Source organism: Lonchura striata, chromosome 1 (assembly GCF_050655825.1).
Source record: "Lonchura striata isolate lonStrDom1 chromosome 1, ASM5065582v1, whole genome shotgun sequence".
Lineage (NCBI taxonomy): Eukaryota > Metazoa > Chordata > Aves > Passeriformes > Estrildidae > Lonchura > Lonchura striata.
In genome coordinates, this window is record NC_140703.1 from 86,159,627 (window position 1) to 86,183,600 (window position 23,974).

At 38.5% G+C, this 23,974-nt stretch overlaps 1 protein-coding gene across 8 annotated transcripts in view; it reads left to right on the top strand.

Moving 5' to 3' along the window:
• Window positions 1-2,368: 2,368 nt before the first annotated feature.
• HERC2 (HECT and RLD domain containing E3 ubiquitin protein ligase 2) overlaps window positions 2,369-23,974 on the top strand; it is a 103,475-nt gene continuing 81,869 nt past the window's right edge. For 2 of the 8 annotated variants that reach the window (XM_077781525.2, XM_077781527.2), the window contains exons 1-4: window positions 2,369-2,419; window positions 3,212-3,314; window positions 13,754-13,868; window positions 21,129-21,266. In XM_077781525.2, the coding sequence (XP_077637651.1) occupies window positions 3,243-3,314; window positions 13,754-13,868; window positions 21,129-21,266 (325 nt within the window). In that variant the 5' untranslated portion in view covers window positions 2,369-2,419; window positions 3,212-3,242. Of the gene's footprint in view, window positions 2,420-2,729; window positions 2,858-2,952; window positions 3,009-3,211; window positions 3,315-13,753; window positions 13,869-21,128; window positions 21,267-23,974 lie in introns of those variants that run through there. The other 6 variants (XM_077781526.2, XM_085582481.1, XM_085582464.1 and 3 more) reach the window with 5 other exon arrangements.

Consider the following 23,974-nt stretch of genomic DNA (forward strand, 5'->3'; position numbering starts at 1 on the left):
AAACTCCACTAGTGACAGGTCACAAGCCTGATTATAACCTTTTGTCTGACCCATGAGCCATTTGCTCACCCATTGCATGTGTTTATCCAGCTGAATGATGTACAGCAATGAAACTGATGGACCTGTAGTTACCAGGGCCATCCCTCTTACCCTGCTTGAAAATCAGGACAGTGATGGACTCCTGCACCTTCAAAAGGATTTTCACAGGATTTTCCCTGAACAGCTTGAAGTCTGCTCTCCTCATATCCAGAGGTGAAGTTTTGATGGTACTTTTCATTCTGCCAACTGAGAATTTAAACTGGGTTGCTTTGGGATTACTGCTGCCAAAACAGCCACCAATCACACCTCACTCATGACACCCTCTCAATTAGCAAACTGAAAAATCAAGGAGGGCACCTTTCCTAGTCAGCTGCCTTAATACTGGCATCAAGAAGTTATTGTCTGGGTGTTTTAGGAAACTTCTGGACCTGTTTGTACTGGCTGTGTGGTACTCCCAGTTAACATCTGGCAAGTTGAAGTCTGCCATAAGGACAAGGATAGTAGATTTAGAGGTTTCCCTTAGTTCCTTAAAGAATTATTCAATCAGTGTTGCCATCCTGGCTGGGTGACCTATATTAGACTCCCATTATGACATCTGCTTTATTTGTTTGTCCCTTAATCCTTATGTTTCAAAGCAGTTTTTATCCCTATCTGGATTATGTCAATATGACTACTTTCTTACATTTTCAGTCTGCCAGGTAAGACAAGAGTAAACTGTTTCCCATCCTGGTGCGCTAACATGTAGGCATTTGGGAGCATTTTTCAAAGGAAACTACTTTTGGTTTTGAAAGTCCGTATTTAAAAATTTCTACGAGTAACTTGAGGAAATTGAGTATTTCTATATTTTAATATAAATTTTGAGGCATTTCAGAAGTTTTATAGAGTATTTTACTTGAAGTGCCTACTGTATCTTGATTCAAGAGTGGTCTGTGATAAATGACAGACTAACCAAGTAGGTCATGGTTGCTTTTTTTACTTTGAAAATGAAGCCCAGAGAATCAAATTCCCTGTTTTATTACAATGCTTCTTACATAATAACAACTAAGTGTTGTGTACCTTTGCCTAAATGCCAGCAAATGGTCTCAGTTCTGTTAGCATTTCATTGACATTCAGTCTGTGGCTTCATGTTGGCCGAAGCCAATGATAGTCCCATCTGCCAAGTCTTACTCTACATTCCTAATTCCTTAGCTGCCAGGGAACAGGAGTCTAAGTATTGTGAGAAACTTGACTTTTGATTAATTAGAATTTCAAACTACTACTATTCATCCTCAACAAACTTATGCTGAAGGATGATTATTTGCCTCAGAGCAGTTTCTACCTTAAGTTTCTCTCATTTGCCTCCAGACTCCTGTCATTGCCTACCATTAGCAAGTTCACACTTTATTCCCCAGCATCCTTATTCCTTCATGTCTAGTGGCATCACTTTACTGTCCCCAGCCTCTATTCCTTCCCTGGTTACAGAAGACCCAGAGCAGGCAGAGTTACTCATGTCTTCTTTGTATTGGTCTTTACTTACAAAACCAGAGATGGGCAGAAATTTATGCACAGGAAGATCCATCTGAATGAGTTTCTTTACTGTGTGGATGACCTTGCACTGGAACAGATTGTGCAGAGGGGCTGTGGAGTCCCCTTCGTTGCAGATATCCAGGAAGCATCAGGACGATCAGAATCACAGTATTATTAGGGCTGGCAAAGACTTTGGAGGTCATCCAGTCCAACAGCTCTGCCAAGGCAGGGTCACCTAGAGCAGGTTACACAGGAACGCAGCAAGGCGGGCTCTGAATGTGCCCAGAGAGAGACACACAATCCTGTGCCCGCGTGCTCTAGGATGACCCTGCTTGAGCAGGGAGGCTGGACCAGACGCCCCAGTGTGGTCCCCTCCAACCTTACCCACCCTGTGATTCTGTTTGCCTCCGAGCTACTCGTTACTAACCTTTCTCGTCTGAAACATTTAAAAGCTACTTTTTTTTTTTAAGAAATCAACAGTGCAGTTTGCAGATGCCCTCTCAATGATTTAAATAACCTTTTTTTAATTTTTTTTTTTTTTTTTTGTTAATCTCAGTATCCCGGCTGTAAGGATGCTCTGATCTCCGTTACTACCGGCGCGGCCCCGCCCGCCTGCCCGCGGCCCCGGCCGCTCCCCGCCCCGCTGCGGGACAGGATGTCCCGCCTCCCGCCGCTCTCCCGATTGGCAGGGAGTTCCGCTGGCGTACGGGGGCCGAGCTTTCCCCGTCTCCAGTAGCGGAGGAGCGAGGGAGGGGTCGGGAGCGCTCCGCCGGCGGAGGGGTGGGGGGTGGGCGGGCGAGGGAAGGAGGGGCGAGGATTACCCGGGGCCGAGCGGGCGGCGGTGGAGCGAGAGCGGAGCCGCCGCTGCCGCTCGGTGAGTGTGATCCCCCGGCGGCCCCGCCGGGCTCGGGGCGGGGGCGGCAGGGCAGGCGGCGGAGGGAGCGCGGCCCCCGCTGCCATCCCGGAGCCCCGCGGGGGCACAGGCGGGGCAGCGGCGGCCCCCGCGCCGTGCGCGGCGCCCCCGCCCCGGCGGGGCTGTGCCGCTCCCGCCTGTCCCCGGGCCGGCCCGGGCGGGGCTGTGCCGCTCCCGCCTGTCCCCGGGCCGGCCCGGGCGGGGCTGTGCCGCTCCCGCCTGTCCCCGGGCCGGCCCGGGCGGGGGAGCGGCGGCCGGCGGCCGGCAGGGGCGGTGGCAGCGGGCCGGCGGCGCGGGGGCGGGATGCTCCCGGAGAGGGGAGCCCCCGGGCTCGGCCGCCGCCGGGAGGAGGGGGTGCGGGTGACCCTGATAATCGCTTTATGTTGGCCTGCGGCTTGCGTAATCTGCGATCAATTATTTATTTCATGCACCACTTACGGGGCTGAGGGGCAGCGTTAAGGCCTTTGGTGTGGCTTGGTGCAGCAGAAGGGAGGCTTCCTTCCCACGGGTGTGATAGGGAAGGGATGTGGAGGCTTTTTTCTAGGTTCAGGTAGTATTCCTAATGCGTGTTCCTCTGCCCGTGCAAATTTAGGGGATGTGGACGAGGGAGGTTCTTCTTCATGATACATTTTAAAAATCAAGTAATCAAGTAGAAGCCGTCCTAGTGTGAGCAAAAATAACCTTCTGTGGTTTACTTCATGTGCTAGATTGTCTTTTTTTTTTTTTTTTTTTTTTTTTTTTTTTTTTTTTCAGCCAGCCTGGAGAGTAGGCTGAAGAAGGAAACATGTCTTCTGATTCTTTTTGTCTGTCTGCTCAAGCAAGGTTTGACTCCAAATGGTTGAAGACAGACTTGCAGGTAAGGACTTTGGTGGTCATATTGCATTGTGACCTTTCAGGTGCTGTTCAAGGATGCTTTTAGTCCAAAAAGCTGACAAATAGAAGATTACAGCTCTTGAAGTAGTTTACAGGATTTCCCAAGTATGCTGATTTATAAGTGGTTTTGAAGAAACACCAAGTTATTTTGATCTGCAGATAGATCTGCATTTTCAGTCCAGTCCCTTCTGCTTTGAAACAAGCTGGGCTACATATATTTATCTTTGCTGAGTGTCAAAGCTCCTAGCAGAGTATGTGGCATTTCTGCTAGAACTATAAATTCTTATTTAGGCTGTTGCTAAATGTCTTGTCTGCATACGAGCTAACAGTTTTAATGCACAGGAGAACTGAAGCGAAAGATGATGGAAATGTAATTTATAATTTGAAGAATTCAAATTAGATTTTGCTGTAGTTGTTTACATTATGAGTAGAGGGTTTCCTTAAATTTTGTCCTTTTTGAATTTTTTGTCAAAGGTACAAGGTTGAAATGGAAGTGGTCTTCATTGAAATATACCAGTATTTGGTGAAAATTTTCTTTTGTCTTAGAGGATTTCTTCATTTAGGATAGTTGCATGATATGAGGAAGAGGAGTATATTAACATGTTTTCCCAATTCAGGCATTAAGAATAAGTGGAAAATATAAAGAAATAGAATAGTTTGGGTCAGTTATGTTTGTTTTAGATGAAATGAGTAGCTAGATTAAGTCCTTGTCTGTTTACCTTCCTTTACCCAGATGTTGCATATAGATGTCTTACTTCAAGTACCCTTTCTTAGTTTCAACTCAAAACTGTGAAATTATTTTTGGGATGGGCCAGCCAGCGTTATTCTTTTCTTACTGTTAATGATAGTGGTCCTGAAAAACTCTACAAATTCCATCTTTGTGGCTTTATCCCAGATTACCTACTGATAGCCTACATGCTTGAGTTGAGTTCTTATGGTTAGACAAGGATTTTCCCCCATGCAGCTGTGATTCGAAAGCAGCCTTCTCCAGTATTTTAGATCAAACAAGATAAATTGGAATCAGAAGTGACAGATATAGCCTAAGAGGTTCCATTATGTAGTAGGTCTTGAATGTAAATGCTATGAAATGACAGGGCTTGCTCTTGATTTGGCTAGATTAATTCTATTTTCATCTTTAGTTCCTACCTAAGTAAAAGTTTCAGACTAAAGTCAGATGTTTTTTCTAATATAGTAAATAAAGATGCTATACAACATTTTGGAGATAAGCATATTAAGAAGTATTTTTTTGTTTTCAGAAGGGTGGCCTTTAGATTACAAGTCTATTGCTTCAGTGATTTTTGAGTACAGGAAAATTTATCCGAAAAAGTGGCAACCTTTGTTTGCAACACCTGCTGACTATGCATTGCCTTTTTTTTCTTCTGTATTATAGGGGATGAAAAATATGACTGTTCATGTGATTTATCAGATTTTTCCTTTTTGCAGTGCCTTTTTTCTACATCCCTCTTTTTTCTCCCTATTTATTTAAGCTTTTCATAGGAGGGTTTCAGTTGTCATCCAAAGTTTTAGGGGTTATTTTCAGTTGTTTGTATAAATGCAGCAAAATATTTGTGATTTATGAGACTGTAGTTTAGTTGATGTGTTACAAGAATTCCTTTTAAGAATAAAAGTCATTTGCAGCATATTTCTATGAATAAATGCTCTTACTTATATGAGTTCTTTATGTGTAATAACAAGTTAGACTCTAATTGCCAGAGTACTTTTTTTTTCTTCCAATCAAGCTGTAGTCAAAATGATGAGAATAATGAAATAAGAGAACAATAACGATTTGTCGTCTGCTGGATGCAAACATCACTTCTCTGGAATCTGAAGACAAGCTAGGCCTCCTGGGTATAATATAATTTTCTTATTAGGTTACCTGTTTTTGGTATTACACAGGTCCTCATCACAGAACTCGTAATTGGGTGCCTGTGTTCAGTATTTTGAAAAATTGAGCATGTGAATCTTGAGTAGCATCTTTTAATGTATTAAATGGCAGATGCCTTCTGTAAAGGAAAGGGGTTTTGGGCTCTGGAGAATTTTTCTACTACGTGAATGATTATTTTAGCTACTGGCTGGTTAGCGTGACCTAGCTGTGTGTGGCTATTTTTTTAATAGGTATAAATCCTGTGTCTTAATCCTTTAAGTTCTATGTGTAATGAATATATAGATTTCTTAATGTGCATGTTTTTACTGCTCAGCTATAGAAGAGTCCTATTGATGCTCAAGAGGCTGTCAGCAGGAATTGAAAAGGTGAACACAATATTATGAGAGAGAGGTTTGAAGAAGACACACTAAATTTATGTGAAAGGATTAAGATGACTACAAATTGTTTGGCATTGGACCCTGGAACTCCTTACTTTGTAGATACATTTTTAACTTCTCAGTGGACAGCAGTTCAAGAATGAGGAGGTGACAGTCCTTGGAGAAATGGAATTATTCCGGGGAATTAGCTTAGGAGACATACAGAGGCTTATTAGTTTTTAAAATAAATTCTGCTGCTACAAAAATTGGGGTGTATAGCTAGGATTGGAAGTAAAATGGTTTCATTTGATGGCCTAATAGTCTCCAAAGTACTTTTTTTTTTTATTTTTTTCTGTTGTCACTCTTGCCAGAGTTTGTTTTTTAGACTTGATAACAGGCAGTTATTGTAGATTAAGCCAATGAAATCTCCCCGAAAATTATCGTATTCTTTTTATTATAGCTCAAGAAGATGTTGCATGAATAGTGTAATACACGATATTCTAGTACTATTTGCATTAATAAGTGTTATGTTGTGGTATTGATACAATAAGAAAATAATGACATGTGGATTGTAACATGGCTTGCGTTAATCACCTGTTGCAACTGGTGTCCAGGCCAGATTTAAATGTTCTTACTCAGTTTTGGGACGTTACTGCTGTGAGACAAAGGCAGTGTGATGTAGCATGTTATTACTGCTCTTAAGTGACTGTCAAAGGCACGAGTCCTTTTTTAGTAGCAGTGAGCCTCTGGCCTGCACGATTACCTAGTGTGATGTGAAATATCGGTGGAACTGTATCTTCACAATTTTTTTAACTTACATTAATTTTTCTGAAACTGAACAATACCATTTTAGGAAGCCAAAGTGCTCTACAAAGATCCAAATGCAACCTGTAACTGCTCCATATCTTTTTACAAACTGTGTATTTGTGTGATTTATGGCTACTAGTGTAATTTTGAAGCACTCAAACATTTATTTTACTTTAAAAAATCTAAATTTGTGGAGCAAAATAAGATACTCTGCTATCTGAAAAAACCAAACTGTTACAGCAGCTGAAAAATCAGGGTAGTTCAGCTGAATATGAGAACATCAGTATACAATATGTAGTATGTTCTCCTATGACATAGCAACAGGATGTGTATAGTATCCCAATTAATGAAATAGTCCTATGGAGCTGTAAAATAGGTGAATTTTAGTGCAGGCCACTTTTTCATGTGTTATTCTTAATACAGTAGCTTGAAAAGTTAGTGTATATTTAAATTTTAAAGTTATTTATTGGGATTTGAATTAATACATTGAAAACATCTAGCTATTGATGACTATTACTAGTAGAAACCATCACATTTATAGCAAACATTGTGTATAATGGGGGATTTGTAGTTTCAATGACTGCTTTCTAAGGAAGACATCCTTTATTATAAAAAGGGAAGATTAAAATTGTTGACTTAAACCTAGGTACCCAGTTTGTGGAATCAAACTGTGCTTGAAATAATTCTGATTAAATAAATGTACTGTACAACTAAATTAGAATCTTATGCAGAGACCTTTAATTAGTGATGGATGAATAACTAAAAACTAGAATTGCTGTGAGCTAATGGGGTGCATGTGTGTGTTCAAATGGAGTTTAATTAGGCTGCTTATTCTGGATCCTGTGGAGAACTGTTGTGCTTAATAGCAGGAGTTAGAGGGAAAAACTTTCATTTTCCTGTAGTGTGGAGAAAAACTTTCGGCAACAGTCGAGGTACTAGAGCTGTCTGCAAGAAGAACATGAGGCATTTCCATCACTTTTCATTGAGTTCATGGTTGGCAGACTATTTCTGTCATTATCTTTTGCCATGGAGATGAAAATCAGTTTTTTGAAATTAAATAGCCACCTTTAAGAATTGCATTGGTTTAAAACCTTTTTACTCTTCCTTCAAAGTTACATTTGTCATTTTGATTTCCTTGAAAATCCGACCTTCCAACATTGAGATCAGTGTCTTGTGAGAAGATCATGTAAAGAAATGATGTCTTGGCTATTAAAATCAAGAAGTTGGTGAAAGTTGCCTTCTCTATTTTGTTGCTTTCCTGTTAATCTTCTTTTTTGTTTTGGTTTTCTGATCAAAAAAATGAAGGGTTTATTTGGAATTTCTTACAGCAAACAGCAAATGAGGACTTCTTTGTATTTAAAAGAAGTGAACTTGTCAATACCAATTTGTAAAAGTTGTCTTAAAAATGAAGTAATGCTGTCTCTCCTAGATAATAGATTTCCAAATGGAGGGAAAAACACCGTATATGGTGTGATAGGTTAGAGAAATTAGATTTCACACACAGGTTAAATATTTGGACTCAGAGCTATCCTTCAGATGCATAGTTTCTAAGTTTGAGGGAATTGCATAATTTTTATTTGTATATAGCTATTACCTGTTAACTTTTCCAGCAAGTGGAAGACTAACACCCTGCTATTATGGGGATGTTTCTAGTTTATCCCCAAATCTGTTGAAGTAATGTGGGGCTGCTGAACTTTCTGATTTTGCTGTCTGAGCTCTTGAGCACTGTGTTTAGGTCTAGTGATGTTGCACTGTGCTCTGCATAGGTGTGATAAGCAGCTGTGATCTCAGGGCATGCCTCGTTCAGCAGGGAAGGAAGGAAGCTAAGACAAAATACTAAGACAACAATGAAAAAGGAAACACAAATTGAATGGATTCAAAAAAGCAAAAACAAAAGAGAGACTCAGTAAAGGACTTATTCTTCTGTGATTTTCTTGACAACTGCTGGGCTGAAAGTGTTTTTCACTTAAGTATTTTTCTAGCAAGAGAAGTTTTTCCATGTAGTCTTTGCATTAGCCACTGGCTGCATTTTAAAAATAAGTGAATAGAAGAACAGATTCTCCACTACCCTTGGCAATTCTGAAGTGAAGATTGTTTAAGTAGCTTATATTTTAAATCCATATTGATGTTCTATGGTTATGAAGTCAGTTTCTTAAATTTCCAGTGCAATTATATAACCAGGAATCCTACCTAAATCAATCCTCGTCTTTTTGTGTCATTTTATTTTCCTGGCTTTTTTTTTTTTTTTTTTTTTTGAGTTCAAGTTAACTTTTATGAAGGCTTCTGTGGTTTTTGCAGGAAAGTTTATGAAACTACCTTGAGAACATAATCTAATGTATTACAGAGTTTGTCTAATTAAAATATGTTGACTTCAAAACAAAATCAGAACTGCTGATTATTCTTAAAGTAACTTACTGAAAGCAAAATTGTAGCAGTGCTCTGAGAAGTCTCAGGAGCTTACCCAGTTATGGTTGCAAGATTTAATTTTCTTGAAATGGAAGGAAATGTTAATGCCAGGGTCTTATTGTCTAGAGTTGATGGGGATGGACAGGAATTTCACTGCCAGCCCTGTTGGAGGTTGGCAGCAGCATATGTCAGTAACCAAACTAGATACCCCTTGGACTTAATCAGATGTTGTACCAGACAGAATAAATTACAGTTCTACTGCAGAGATAAGATTAACAAAAGATTAGAGTGGAGGCAGTCCAGTTCACAGCAGAAGTTCACTTTAAAGTCTCCTTAGGCCCTTGTGTTTTTAGTTTGGGATTAAGTGAGCAGGGCTGAACCTTAGGTCTGCGTGGGAAGTATGGATTTGTTGAGATACATGGATTTCAAGTGCAGGGATCAAGACGTGGTCTGGGGATGAGAAAGTGTGACAAATGATGGAAGAGGCTTGGGGTTTCTGAAGGTGAGATGTGTAGGAGGTGGGGATTGAGAAGAGGTCAGGAGATGTCATGGGAAAGGACAAGGGAGATTTTTAGCACGGGGAATGAGTAGGAACATGGGCCAAAGTCGCAAGGCAGTGGATAGTAGTAATGGAGCATAGAGCCGCTGCTGTCCTGGTGCTTGGAGGGAAGTGTATGCGTGGTGGGGCAAGCAGGGCCTTGGGGGGAGATTTAGAGAGGATGCATCTCTGGTACTGTTGTCAGTTGCAAAAGTTCAGTGAAAACTTCATTATTCTTAATTTGTTAACTTACTGAGTTTAAGTTCATCCCTTTAAACATGTGCAAATGCAGTTACTAAATTGTTAGAGGGAAAGATATTCGTATGAATCAGTCTAGTGAGAGAGACTTTATAAAACACAAGTAGCTGCCCTGGTGTTTGGAACTCCAGTATGTTAGGAACCATGAAGATACCGAGTGTGTTTTTCTTCTCTTGCCCTGTACCACCTTGTGAACATTCTTCAAATAATTTAGTGGAGGAAGTACTTTTTTTTTTTTGTTCTGAACAAAGTTTTAGTTCTACTTTGAATGCTGAGATGTATTCATAGATTCTTTATGAATGACTGAATGTGAGAGGTATTGGTGGGAGCAAAGGAAGAAAGTCATAAAATACTATAGGAAGAAAAAAAAGCAGGATTGGGAAGTTAAAGCAGACACTTTTCTGCTACACAGAGGAGTGTTATCTTCAGCTGCAAGTTTCACAGGGTCACAAATGTTTGAGATTGGAAGGGACCTCTGGAAGTCATCTGGTCTAACTCCCCTGTTCAAGCAGGGCCACCTAGAGTCAAGTGCCCAGGTCTGTGTTTGAATGTCTCTTGAATATCTTCAAAAATCAGACATCTACAACTTCCCTGGGCACCTTGTGCCAGTGCTTGGTCACTCTCTCACAGAGAAAATGTTTCGTCGTGGTCAGAGGGAAGCTCCTGTGTTTCAGTTTATGCCGACTCCCTCTGGTCCTGTCACTGGGTACCACTGAGCAAAGCCTGGAATACATCTTTTTTACACTTTCCCTTCAGATTTTATATATATAAAAATATATGTATAGATTATGTATTTTATCTATATTATATATATGAGATATATAATTTCTATATAAAATATAGATTATATATTATATATATGATATGTATAATCTATATCTATTATATAGATTTTTATATATCTCTCTATAGATCTATTATATATATATAAAAATATATGTGTATTGATGAGGTTTCCTTCCAATTTGTTTCTTTCTGCCTTTCCTCATAAAAAGGCTGTTCCAGTCCCTTAATAGTTTTCATGATTTTTTGCTGGGCTCTCTCCTTTTCTTCCATGTCTGTCACACTGAGCCCAGCACTGGACCTGTACTGATACTTGAGGCTGTTCCTCTCCAGCTGTAGGGCTTTGTACTTCTTCATGAGGTTTAGCTTCATGAGGTCACCCCATTTCTCCAGCTTGTCAAGGGCCCTCTGGATGTCAGCACGACCCTCTCTTGTATCAACCGCTCCTCCTCATTTCTGTTGGCTAAAAGAAATATTTATCTTAAGGGACCTGTAAATTTTCTATTATGATTATGTAATTTTGAGATAATGAAAACAAAATTGCTTAAATAATTTATCACTTAAACTCAGACTTTTCTTTCACTTTTGGCTAATATATATAGCAAATGCTAGATGCCTGCTGAGTGTTGGGTGGATTAATAGTAATTTTGTTACAGCTGAAATTAACTTGCCCTGTTATGACAGATGAATTTGTTGTAAATACTATTTCTTAATTATCTGTTCAGTTGGTTGGTTTGATTATTGTTGTAAAGTCAGTCCAGTGTTTCTTTACTTTCAAACTGGTCTCCTTTTTCCCTTCCCCCATCAGAGATACTGCTGACAAAATGTTAACTACAACCTGAATAGTAGGCAAAATTGTTTATCTGAAGGCTGCTTATGGGATTTGGAGAGGGCGGTGGAACTCTGTGACCCGTAGTCTTGGTGGTTCCTCTATCTTTTTGCAACATACCAAGAAAAAGTTACTTTGATAAGACTCTGAACCAAACCCAAGGCCAAAGAAATTTTGTTTACTTTTTCAGTTTTTAGTTGCACGAAAGAGTTGAGTGAACTTTGTGCCATGTAAAAGGATTAGAGGTTGAAGTGGAGGAAACAGTTCCTGATTCTGCTTTGTATGAATGCTTTCAAAAGTAATAAGCAAGTTTTCTGAAATAGAACAGTGTTACATTATTAAGACTCTGGCATTTAAAGCCTGGAGACATGTAGATTCTGTAGGCTGTGAGAATTCTATTTTTCCATACCAAGGTGATCTGAGAATTTAAAGTAAAATGTGTGAAAAAGACAGTTTATTAGCAAAAGATCATAAATTTGTGAAAACTATAATTTATTATGCAACCCATCTGGAGGGTTGCCTCACTTGCTATTTTTCAAGCTTCTATTTTACCATAGGTTAGCATTTAACAAGTGAAAGTTTAAAAAAGTAATCTATCACCGCTATATGAACCAAAATCAGTGAAACAACTGTTTTACTTTTTTTACACAAGAAAAAACCTATGAAAAGTAAATTCCTTAGGTGTCTCACTAAAGTGTATGACCACATCTAAAGAAGGAAAAAGTGAACACCATTTTTTGTAGAAATATTCATAGACTGGGAACAATTGAGAAAATCAGTTAATGATGAATGATTTTTTTCATTATTGAAATTCAACTTCAGATTATTCCAATTTTTAAAAAATGAAGCCAAATGTAAAGCTTTTAGCAAAACACAAATCTTTGCAAAAGCTCTTTGTGCTATGTAACCCTGAGGAACAGGGACTATACCTTTCAGTAAAGCATGCTCAGAGTTTGATTCTGGTGCTGTACAATTGATAAATCATGGGTAAAGTGAATAATATCTTGCTCACACTGCATGATTCTGTCCCTGGTCAGGCAATAGTAAGCGACAGACAAGTACAATGTGTCAACTCATTTTATGCTGAAAGAAGAACTATGAAAGTCATTGGTATGTGTTGGAGTGGATTTCTGAAGGATGCAATATGAAGTCAAGAAATTACTATGGTCATTTAGTGTGTTAGAGTCTTGTCTTTTAACTCCTGTTCTGAGATGAGCTGGATCAGCAAATCTCTGCCCTGATGGTGGATGTGTCTCTTAAAACCTGTAATCCTTAATCATTATAATATACTGATTTTATTTTGAGCTATTTTCTTCAGGCAAGTGGACTTTAGTGTAGTGGTAAATATTTTATGGCAGTTGTTGTAAGCCATGTCTTTGTATTACCTCTCAGTTAAAACACTTCAGATTTGAATGCTAGTTACATAACACACAGAGGCTTCTGAATGAGCCTTCAGCAGGTGGTGTATTTTTTTTTCTTTTCTAAAAATTTTTTTGTGGTGTTGATTTATTTTTTTTTAAATGTTGTCCATTGCACCACTGTGGTATGCAGAAAGTATTCTGTTTTTCAGTTTTTTGTCCTGCCCTCCTCCCTTATGCTATACAGTTGTGAATGACAGCCTGGTTATTATGGAATTCACTTGGGATGTAGATACTTGTTCTGTAGTGTTTTATAAAGCAAAAGAACAACATCTATGGAAGAGAAGTTATCCTGGTCATTAGAATTCTCCAAGGGAGATGCAAATTCCTAAATCATTAGGAGACTTGTGTTACAGCCAGTCCTTTTGTAAGTGTTTCCAGCTAGCAGAGTCTATGTTCTGTTGCCAGTATTTGTCCTCTTGAACACAAAGTGCATTGGGAGCTGACCTGGGCTGAGGCAGCCCTTTGCTCTTCTCTGGGTGCAGCAGGTTTTAGGCTTGATCCAGTCCATAATCTGGTTCTTCGTGGGAGAGGAAGCATTGTAGCAATTGGAAAGAAGAGGGAGGGTTGTGAGAGATGCTTTGCACAGCAGGACCAGATTGAACTGGCTGAATTCATTTACAAATCTGTGCCTTGATGTCATCATTCTGGTTAAGATGCCCAGCTCTTCAGTTGCTGGTTGGCAAGAGGACTGTGAGCTTCTCTGTCTTGGGATTTTATGCAGCTTGACTTTGTTTAAATAGCTTTTCCTGAAGAGAAAAAGGACTCCCCACACGTTCTCCCTGCCCCCCCCCAGCTGATGTCCTCTTGAACGGGTGGTTAGTTCTGAGGTGACCAAATCCATGCTTTTGATGAGAATTTGTCACCAAAAAAAAGTTAATTTTGCTGGACTTGAACCTATCTAAAATTTACCATTTTGCTCTTTTAACCTGAAAATAGCATAGCTAGACAATCAAGGATTCTGAAGATTTTTTTAAATCTTTGTCATACACACACACACACATAAAATCTCATTTTCCATGAGATGGTACATGTGTGTTCTTCTGGGATGATGTATAAAATCAGGTGTGTTTTAAGTGTTAGCTTGAGTTGCCTTGAGAGAAAAGTGTGTGTAACTCTATGTAATGTATTATTTTTAACAGCTTGCTTTTACACGAGATGGATTGTGTGGCTTGTGGAATGAAATGGTAAAAGATGGAGAGATTGTATATCCTGGAACAGAATTAATACAGAGTGGTGAACTACCTCCAAGAAAAGGTATGAATTTTAAATGTCTTTTAATTTGTTTTTGTTCTTTCATTGTGATGTTGAAAATGGAATTCAGCTTTCATACTGTCACAAAAGTTGTTTATCATCACCTGTCTATACAATTTGCAGGTGTTAATGTTTTGAATTAAATACAATTGAAAGCAATTTCTAAAAAGTGTATGAAAAGGTAATGTCCAAACTTCCAAATGAAGTCTTAACTGTGTTCTAGCCTTGTGAAATTTTACTTCATAACTAGGCATGTTACTATGAGAGAGGCTTGGCAGTGTCTTTTTGTTTGGTATGCTTTGTGTGTTTACAGCTGTAGACTTCGTTTAAAGGAAGTGGACTGAGGAATGGGATAAAGCTGATACTGCTATTTCTAATTTTGTTTACAGTCTTCAGAAAGTGACTGAAAGGTCAGCTTAACAACTGTCCACAATCTGCCTGAGAATGTTGAGCGTGTTATTTTAAGTTTTCCAGTGTACTTCAGAGCAGTCCTATCACTGCAAATATTGCAAATGGCAGAGTAATACATCTGCTTAGAGAGATTACTTTGGTAGGGGTGGATTTTGTTTTGTGATGGGCAATGCTGGAATGGGATGATTGTATTTTTGCTTTTTTTTTTCATCTTTACCACAGAAGTGGTGCTCTTTTGACTCTGTATTGAACAGAAAATTAGACTAGTCAGAAAGAAAAATATTTGTTTCCTGATCTGGCTGAAATGGACTCACCAAATGGTCAGATAAGTTCTGTCAGTAATTTGTAAGATTTCCTGATAAACAAGGAGATGGGTAGAAATGCTACCTTTGTTAAGAGTGAACTATTTTTTTGGCATCTATTACTTTCTGAACTGTACTGTGGGATAGACATGATATTTCAAACCAATTACTCACATAGACAATTTTTTCATACCTATAGTATGCCTCCTTTAAAAATAGGGGAAATGGATGTGTTTTTCATTAGAGGAGGTAATTTTTACAGGAAGTAAGATAGCAGTAAATAATTTATGAAAAGAATGAATTATACATTTACTTATCAAGAGTATAAGCTTTGTAGGTTATTAGTGGCTGCATGCTGTAGTAAAAATCAGGTTATGCTCCTAACTGTTTCAGAGTTAGAAAACTCTGTCTTCCGTATGCTGCTGGCCCCTTGGAATATTATTGTTGACACTGGGTGAAAATACAGGTGATCTTATCAGGAAGGCTACTACAAAGCTGCTCATGAAATGAGTGGAGGTGGGATAATAGTTTGCATGTGTAGTTATAACAGACATTGTAAACTTGTTGCAATAAAAGGAAGTATTACCTCCTAAAGGAATTGTAGGAAATGCTTTCCCATTCACTGACAGCTCATGATAGAGGTGTTGTGGTTGTGGTATAACAATTCAGCACACTTAGTTTTCATGTAGAAGAAGGATAACAAACATCTGTAATACTGAAGGATATTTTATATATGTATATATATGTATTTTCTTTTTTGCAAATGAAATAGATGAATTGATCTTTTCATGCTGGATACTTACATCTTTTCATGGTTTTAGAGTTGTACTTGTGCTAGTTTTTTGACAGAAAACTGTTTTTCCGATATCGTTATAGCAAGTAGCTGGAGAGAATTGAGATTTTTAGTTATAATGCTTTAGTGCTTTTAGTAATTCTGAGAAAGCTTATAGAGAGATGCTATAGTATAATTATTTTTAATTTTCAGGGTAATCTTTGAAATATCAGCTAGGAAAATACAATCTGTCACTTCTGATGCAAAATATAGTCAGCACTATGAAGTAGAAATCCAGAAGTGCTAAGTCAATCATCTGTGACTTTGTTTGTTCACACTTAGCACACTTATTCTGAACAACGAGAATTTTTTATTTTAATGCTGCATGTATGTATGTACAAGTCTTAGAAGGTTCAAAAAGGTATGAAATGTTAAAGACTGCAGACCACTTATTTAAAAGTAGTTTCTGATACTTCATTGTATAAATAAGTCTTTTATGTTACTCTAAGATGTCCAAGCTTTGATGGGGCTTTTGAAAGCTTTCTCATGTACATAGTGTGGTGGTGGTGAAGGCAGACTGCTATTTGTTGTTTCCAGTTCTGTATTGTGGTGGGTTGACCTTAGCCAGGTGCCCAGATTTCCTTCCAGCTCCTTGCTTACTGCCCCTCCTTGATGGGTCAGAGGGAGAAAATAAAATATAAAAGCTTGGGAGTTGAGATAAAGCCTGGGAGATCACTTAGCAGTTACCGTCTTGGGGAAAATTAGTTTATTTTAGTGCCAGTTAAAATAGACTTGTATGGTGAGTAACAAAGGTAAAAACTAAAATGCCACATTCCACTTGTCTTTGCTTCTGGAGAAGTTAAGTGACGGTATTACATAGCATAGATCACACCTGTTCCTTTCCACAGCTGGATGGTGTATGTTCTTCTACATATTTCTTGAAACACTGCAGTAGTTCAGAAATTTAAATAACAGCTTTTTCCGGCTTTTAACTCTTAGGATTAATCTATGAACTGTTTCAGTGAAGTTAGTTTTCATAAATGCTATTGTTGGCCTGCAGGATTCTAAAATACAGCTATCTTGCTTACCAGGCTTGAGTTTTCAGAGAAAAAAAGGCTAATCAAGGCTATTTTTGGTCACTGTCAGTGAGGTTGTGTGTTTGATCATGGAACCAGAAAAGCTGATGTTCAGTTTGCACCTGTGAACTTGTAGCTCAAGTTAAGTTTCATGAAATGAAAATATAAAGTATTTATGTCTGTTTAGTTGGTACTTGCTTTTTTGCATAAATGATCTGAAAATATAATTCAAGAGGAGAGGGAAAAGTACACACAAGTAATGAGATTTATATAAAACCGAGTGGTTTTATATGAAAAGCAGTATAGATTAATGTCAATATTCAGAATTTGCTGCTAAATTGACTAATCTGGAGATGAACAAGAGTGGTTGCTCTATGTAGTCCCTTTTATTCAGTCTTTTTTAAGAAGTTTTGATTTAAGCCCATCCACTGTAAGTCTATTTCTTCACTAGTGCTCTAGGTCTCTTGCTGCTGACTGGACTGTTTAGAAGAGGCACTTCATTTTGCCAGTGGATATTAGCAGTGGCAGTAGACTGGGAGAACATGCTATTGATAGCAAAAAACATTCTCTCTAGGAAGAATATAGAAGTAGTGCATGCTTTTCTCCTGTTAGCAAGAATGTTTGGTTAGGAATAAGGTCTTTGTTTTGAATTCATGGCACTTTAAGAAAAGCATGTTTGATAAATGTGTTCAACAGAATGTGTTTGTATGTTTCCAAGTACCATCTGAGGATACAGCTGTGACAGTAGTGATGTCCAAATAGAGGTGCACTTACAGCATTGCATGTATTTCAAAGACAATCAGGCTGCCCTCAGGAAATTTGGATTAGATTAATAACTTGTATATAGGAATTTATATTGTGAAAATAATAAAAAGTATTAAATAATATTATTCATGCTAAATTTTCAAGTCAGAGAACTGCTACTTGTAAAAATTTAAGACAATACCAGTCTCTTTAAGACACACAGGTCTCTTTTGTGGGTTGATATTTTTTATTTCTTTTTGATTCCTCAAACTTCATAGGTGGAAAATTATGTTTCAATTAGCTGTTTTAAGTTCCAGGACAAAAAATATAAAATAGTCAGCTTCATAGCTCCATCCTGCCTTTGGCAAACACTATGGGCTTCCTCTTCTGTTTCCCCTTTCCTTAAAGTTGGACCTTTCTCTGCCTGTTGCCTCTAAATACACAAACCTCATGCAGCGTTGCACCTGCAAGCAGGTTAAATGAAGTCCAAATGCCACAAGCAGTTCCAGTGAGGCTGGCAGAAACAAAATATTTATGACAAGAATAACAGCATGTGGGAATTGGTTATGGTGGTTGCTGTGCAGACCATGGTATAAATCAAACTGTAGTAGTGTGTAGGGATGTGGGCTGGCTCTTGCTTTGAGCCTCCTGTTTTGTGTAAAGGAGAACTTGTTAGAAGTGAGAAGTGGCACTTTTCTCTTCAGCTTTCCCCTGACCCAGCTGTGGGTTGTTAGGGAAGTCTTTAGTCACTCTGTTGGATGGTTTGATTTCAGATGTGTAGAATGCTCTATTGTAAATTAAAAATGATTTAATGCATTTTAAAAAATGGTATACCAGGGAAGAAAAGAAAATTTATTTCTGATTAGGGTTAGGAGATCAGAATCTTATCATCTAACCTAGAAGGCTGTATAAATACGGTTTCAAATGGTAAAGCATATCTTTCCCTCACAAATAACTATCAATTTTGTGTATGTAAATATATATGTGTGTGTGTGTAAAAATTCGAGGATTTTTGACAGAAAATATATTGCATCTGAAATGTTTTCTGGATCTGGGACTACCAAATACTGGTTTAGGGAGGTTGTGAGATACAGCCCTTTGCTAAAGCACATCCCGTGTGACTTTATCCCATCAAAATCTGTAGGGAAACTGTTGCAGGCTTTCTCTTGCAGTGGAGGGATTCCCAACCACATGAGTTCATTGGCATTTCAGAGCAGCACAAGACCATACTAGAACAGGTGGTGGAGGACACTATGCAGTGTCAGTTTTTTTCCCTCATTGATTATGAAATGTAAGTTCCATTTTTAGTACTTCCTTTTTATCCTCGGTTTATACCAGATTAAGCCATGGCTGTGCAATACAGTACACACATGGTGAGCTGCCATGGTTTGATTTGGGACCTGATTTCTTGCTGAGAAGGTTTACTTCAGTTGCTCACTTTTGACTGCTGGCTGTGCCTAAGTGCCTCAGTGAAGTGTTTGTATACTAAAACTTGATGAAGAGAAAGGTCTTGTAGGGAGCTGTTTCCCCCACCACAATATTCACAAAATTAAGTTAAATCTTGTTGACACACTGCACTGTACTTTTGCATTCATTGTTTTGAGAACTGTCTTCCTACTTGTTACTTTGGTCTGTTCTGACTTTGCTCAAGATAATTTCTCCTCCCTGCCCTTCTTTCTGAAAAATCTTTGGGTCTTCCTGTTTAAAAATCTTTCATGAAGCATAAAGAACTTCCAAAATTATGATGTCTGTGTTGGTGCTTTCAATCTAGATTGATACCAGCTTTGTCTGTTATATGGCAAGTGTTTTTTTGCAAGTTTAGTGAACTGTCTTTGTGAAACAATTTGACATGGTCTTTTAATGTGATTTTTAGCTCATTTCCTTCCTACTTTTTCTCTTATTGCTCCTCTTCTTGGTTCATACAGACAATTTAAAAAAAAAAAAATCCTCCTGTGGATTTACATGCCAGAGTTGTTTTTATTCCATACAAAGCTTCAATTCCCACCTGGATTAGGATCTTCTCTATTTGCAGTGAGGAGTTTGATAAAATGACTAGGTTTGTAGCCCTTGGTTGTCATCCTTTGCCAAGGATCTTTTAAAAAGCGTGACAAGTTCTGCTGCAGCTGCCTGTAAATTGGGTGTTGGCACAGCATCCTTCTACCCACTAACTAAAATTCCAGACCCTGCAAAGTATGTCTCTAGACATGTGGGTGAGTGGAGAAACAGTGAGATTATGGTGTTACTGTGGTAATACTGTGAGCCACTGGGGCTGAGCAGGATCCTTGGTCTATGAGTTCTGTACTTTTCATGTTATTTGCTTGTGCCTTTGGAAAGAAACAGCTGGATTGAATCACATTTTGGACATTGTTATCAAACTGGTGACTCACAGGCTGTTCCTTAGTGTTTGAGGGACACAGATTCTGTTTGCCACTTACAAGAACTCTCTCCAAATTGCATTTTCCTGTTCTCAAGTGACTTTGCTATCTCTTCCTTGACCTGCAATCTCAGCTTGTCATGGATACTGCAATTATGCCTCCTTTCCTTTTTTTCATGCCCTTCAGTCTTCATCTTCCACCTCCTGAGCACCTGTCAGTTACAGGTCAGGAAACAGTGCTTTAATTTAAAATTTGTGTAATTAAGGCACCCCAAAAGAACTTTATTTTGGGAGGTCTTATTGTCTCCAGTTAAAAAAAAAAAAATAACAAAGAGGCAATCATAGCTCCAGTTCCAGCCAGATTAAGCATTAATTTTATGTTAGGCTAGATGGAAAGAATAGCTGAATGTACTTGTACATTGTGATAGGTGTATTTTGTACATTCTGAGATAATGAGAGCCTTTGATCTCACTCCATGAGTGTGAGGCAGGCTGCAGTAGATGTTCCATGTCTGGCTGCTGATGTAAACCTCTTGCTTATTATTTTCTTCTGATATATACTGGTACAAATGCATTATTTTCGTGGGGTGGGAAAGGAAAAAAAAAAACCAAAATACTAGTGCTTATCTGTTGAGTTGTGGCTGGGACATTCTGGACTAGACTGGGAGATAGGAATGAAGGATTGATCAATTCTAGGAGCCAGGTAAAAAAGGCTGGAACTAAACTCTTCATGGGCAAATTTCAAATGCTGGACTTAAGAAATTTTGAGTGGTATGGCTTGAAAAGAAGGTTAGGGTAAGGAAAGTAGCTGGCCATGTGTCTCTCAATTGCAAGGTAATCCTATGCAATGAACTGACTGGAGGTATGGATATGGAAATCTATAATCCCAATATAAATAAAGAGAAACTTCCAGCTGTCTAGTTCTACTCCATTTCGAGAATTGAGACTTTCAGGCAGCCTTTGATTATAGAGATGAGTGACTAATGTCTGTGTTCTGACTTTGTGAAAGTAGTTTCAAAAGGATTGCACATGCTGTTTCATTGCTTAGGCAGAAAATGGTGGTATTATTTTCAGTACTTGCCAGTAATTATTAAGATGCTAGTTGTTTTGCAGATGTTGACATACTGCTGCATAAAAGTAGTGTAAATGTTTAAATGCCTATGTACAGCTCTCCTTGATTTTGAAAAACAGGCTATTGCTGTCTTTTTATTCTTGGAAATGGAATATAAAACCAAGTAAATGCTACAACAATACAGATAGTTGAGAGCACAATCTGACTTCAAGTGCCTTCTTTGCAGTACTGTGTATTGCAAATCCTTTACATGATGGTATTTATATAAAATGATCATCATCCTGAAGAGGTTACAGAGGTGATTTCTGGATTGTAAGGTCACTGTGTTATGAAATGACCTGTTGACTTGTAACAGTTAACATGGTAAAATACTACTTTCCCCCACCATGTTCTCTTAATGATAGACAATAGTTCTATAAGCTTGTGGGTATTTCTAATCTAGATCTGAATTCCAACCTGACTTGAAGGTAACTTGACTGGTCTTTTTTTTCCCTTCCCTTTTGTTTTCTTTAGATGATAGCACTGAATGCCAAACTTTATCGAAGAAAGAAGAGCAGAATGACAAAGAAAAGAAAGATGAAGAAGAGACTCCACTGCCCACTTACAGGGCCAAATCAATTGTTGAGAGTTGGGTGTGGGGTAAACAACCAGGTATCACAGCTGTTTTGGTCATTTTCACTGACATTATGTATATTGATCACTTCTTTTGTAGCATCAGGAAGTATTTGTATCAAGTGTACTTGCTGACGTATGCAGCTCTTAGGTTAGTGAAATAAGTTGGATATGTGGTTTAACTGTGATTGAAATTAGACATTTGCTGTAATTAATTTCAGGTTTAATTGGACTCTTGACTTGAAGAGTCAATTTTCCCCTGTCAGGCTGCTTGAAGGAATGATAGACCCATTTGCAATAAATGAAGTTACCCAGTGAAAAGTTCCAATGTCTTCAGAATATTTCTTTTCAGTTGCAGACTGTGAGAACCCCGGGTTTGGCTGGGGTTCTCGTGTGGTGGTAGAGCTTCTCCTCCAACCCGTGTTCCCAAAGGAAAACTCCGCAGTCTCTTCTTGTTCGGTCTGAAGATGTTTTATTGCTAGTTATCTAACAGATTAAGTTCTCGGGCTGTGGCCCTTTGGTCAGCGGCCCAGGCAGAGACGCATACACTCCTGACACCCTGACTGTCCGGTGTCTTCTTCTCCTCTCTCCCCGCCTAGGGCTGCTGCTATCTTTTATAAGATATATTACGTATAACATGTTTACAATTATTCCCCAATACCTATTACCTACGTTACTAAGTGTTTTTCTATTCTAAACCAATCTGGAGTGCCAACATCATCAAGAACATGGAGGTAAGGAAGAAGAAAGAAGAAGGATGGGTTCAGCCCACTTTCCTCCATCTTAGAACTTCTGACCCCCATGTACAAAGTAAAAACCCCCCTGTACATGTACTAAAACCCCCCTGTACACTACCAAAAAATATTTCCCTCTACTTTGTGACTACATTTACTATACTATTTAGCACTTTGTGACTGCTTGTTCCACCTTCAAAGTTGGTAATTCATTCCATGGTTCAAACTCGAAATTACAGCTAAATCCAGCTGCCTGCTGGGGTCCAGACTGTGTCTAACCACGGCCTGGAACCTCTAAAAATGTTTGAGAAACATTTTGAGTTCCCACAGCAGACAAGATAAAGAAATTGCTTAGTTTCTGAAACCTGAATTTTCTGCAGGCAGTAATGGTTTAATGAGTGATTTTTCTTTGGCTTCATGATCTGGTAGATAGATTTGTGTGAATCGTGGGATGAAGGTTGCAATGGTTAGTTCAGTTAACTGTCCTCACCTTTGCTGACAGTAATTGCACCTGTGGTGGCAGTGAAAAAGCAGTTTGTGTGTTCACATCTTCGTGTAGGGGTCTATAAAATACTACTTTTGATACTGAAGCCAGTTGAAGTTCATGGCTGTTTGCTACTGTAGAGCTACGGTTCATTGTCTAAAATTGTCCATGTTTAAAAATAGCAGATCAGAAGAAGCCTCAGTTCAGTAGTTTATTTTACAGTTCCTGGTACATGATATTGCCTGATTCAGATGTTGGCATGTACAAACTTCAGAGACATCTGTTGTGTCACTTGTCTTTTTTCCTCACCCAGAAGCACTTGAAGATCCCTGGGAAAAGTATTATCTCTTCAGTGCCAGAATCTGCATCTGTGTAGCTGTGTTTGCTAGGGGAGATAATTGTTTCTGTGGAGCCACAGGTCAGCTGCCAGTCTGCTGTCCTCTGCTCTGTGCCAGCCTGCTTGCTCCCTTTCCTTGAGGACAGGAGGACAGATGGATTTGCTGTCACTCTGGTAGTAGTAGGACAGCATCTTGCAGTATATCAGGAATGACAAGAATTGCCACTACAGTGGAAGAGAGCGAGAATTGAATGTGTTAGAGAGATGTGAGCTGAAGGTCAAATTACTTATGTCTTATATTCTTATTTAATGTGTGTTGCTGAAAAGTAAAATAAAACTGTTTTACAGAATGGTAATCTATATGTCAAAGATCTTACCAAATTTCTTCCAGCTGACTGAAGTGTTTGAAACAACACTTGGTGTTTAAGCTCACCCTCCAATTATTTTTTTAAATATTGAAGAAGCAGTTTTTCAAAATAAAAAGGATGTATGTGTGTTTGGAGTTTTCAGAAAGTAATAACTTTGTCTTGTAGTTATTTCTAGAACAAGAATCCATACACATGGCAATAAACCATACTATAGAGAAGTATTAAAATAATGTGTGAATAATTTGTCAGAAATAGATTTTTATTCCTTGGTCTCTGTTACCATTTGTGCTTGAAGTTTGTATCACCTAGCTGTGACAAAAATCCTTAAACAGTGCTATGAACATGCTTGTGGTTTATTTATGCAATAAATGCATTTATTGTATAAATAAACTGCAAGTGTGGCTTTTGTTCCTGATTCTAGATTACCTTGTTAATTTTTGTTTTGCAGTTGTCTGATATATAGCTGCCTTTTGAGCCATCCTAGTTTTTGTTGCTTGGTAATTAATTTTGAAAAAAACTACAGCATCAGTTCCATTCTGATACTTTCTGTTAATATTTCATAAAATGAGAACTGTTTTAAGCATTTCTTCTGTTATCCTTCAAAAAATAAACTTTTAAACATTTCCTTGTCATAACCATGAAGGAATTTTAAAAAGGAGAGTTGTTTCTTAAATATATAATTGCTGATCAAGTAAGAATTAAAGATTTACCATGTCTTCATTTATGGTTTATATTCCTTTACAAGTAAGATATAATTCAGAGGTGGAGATTTGGGGTTATGTTACAGAAAGAACTGAAGAGGCATTTAAAGTCAGTGTTTCAGG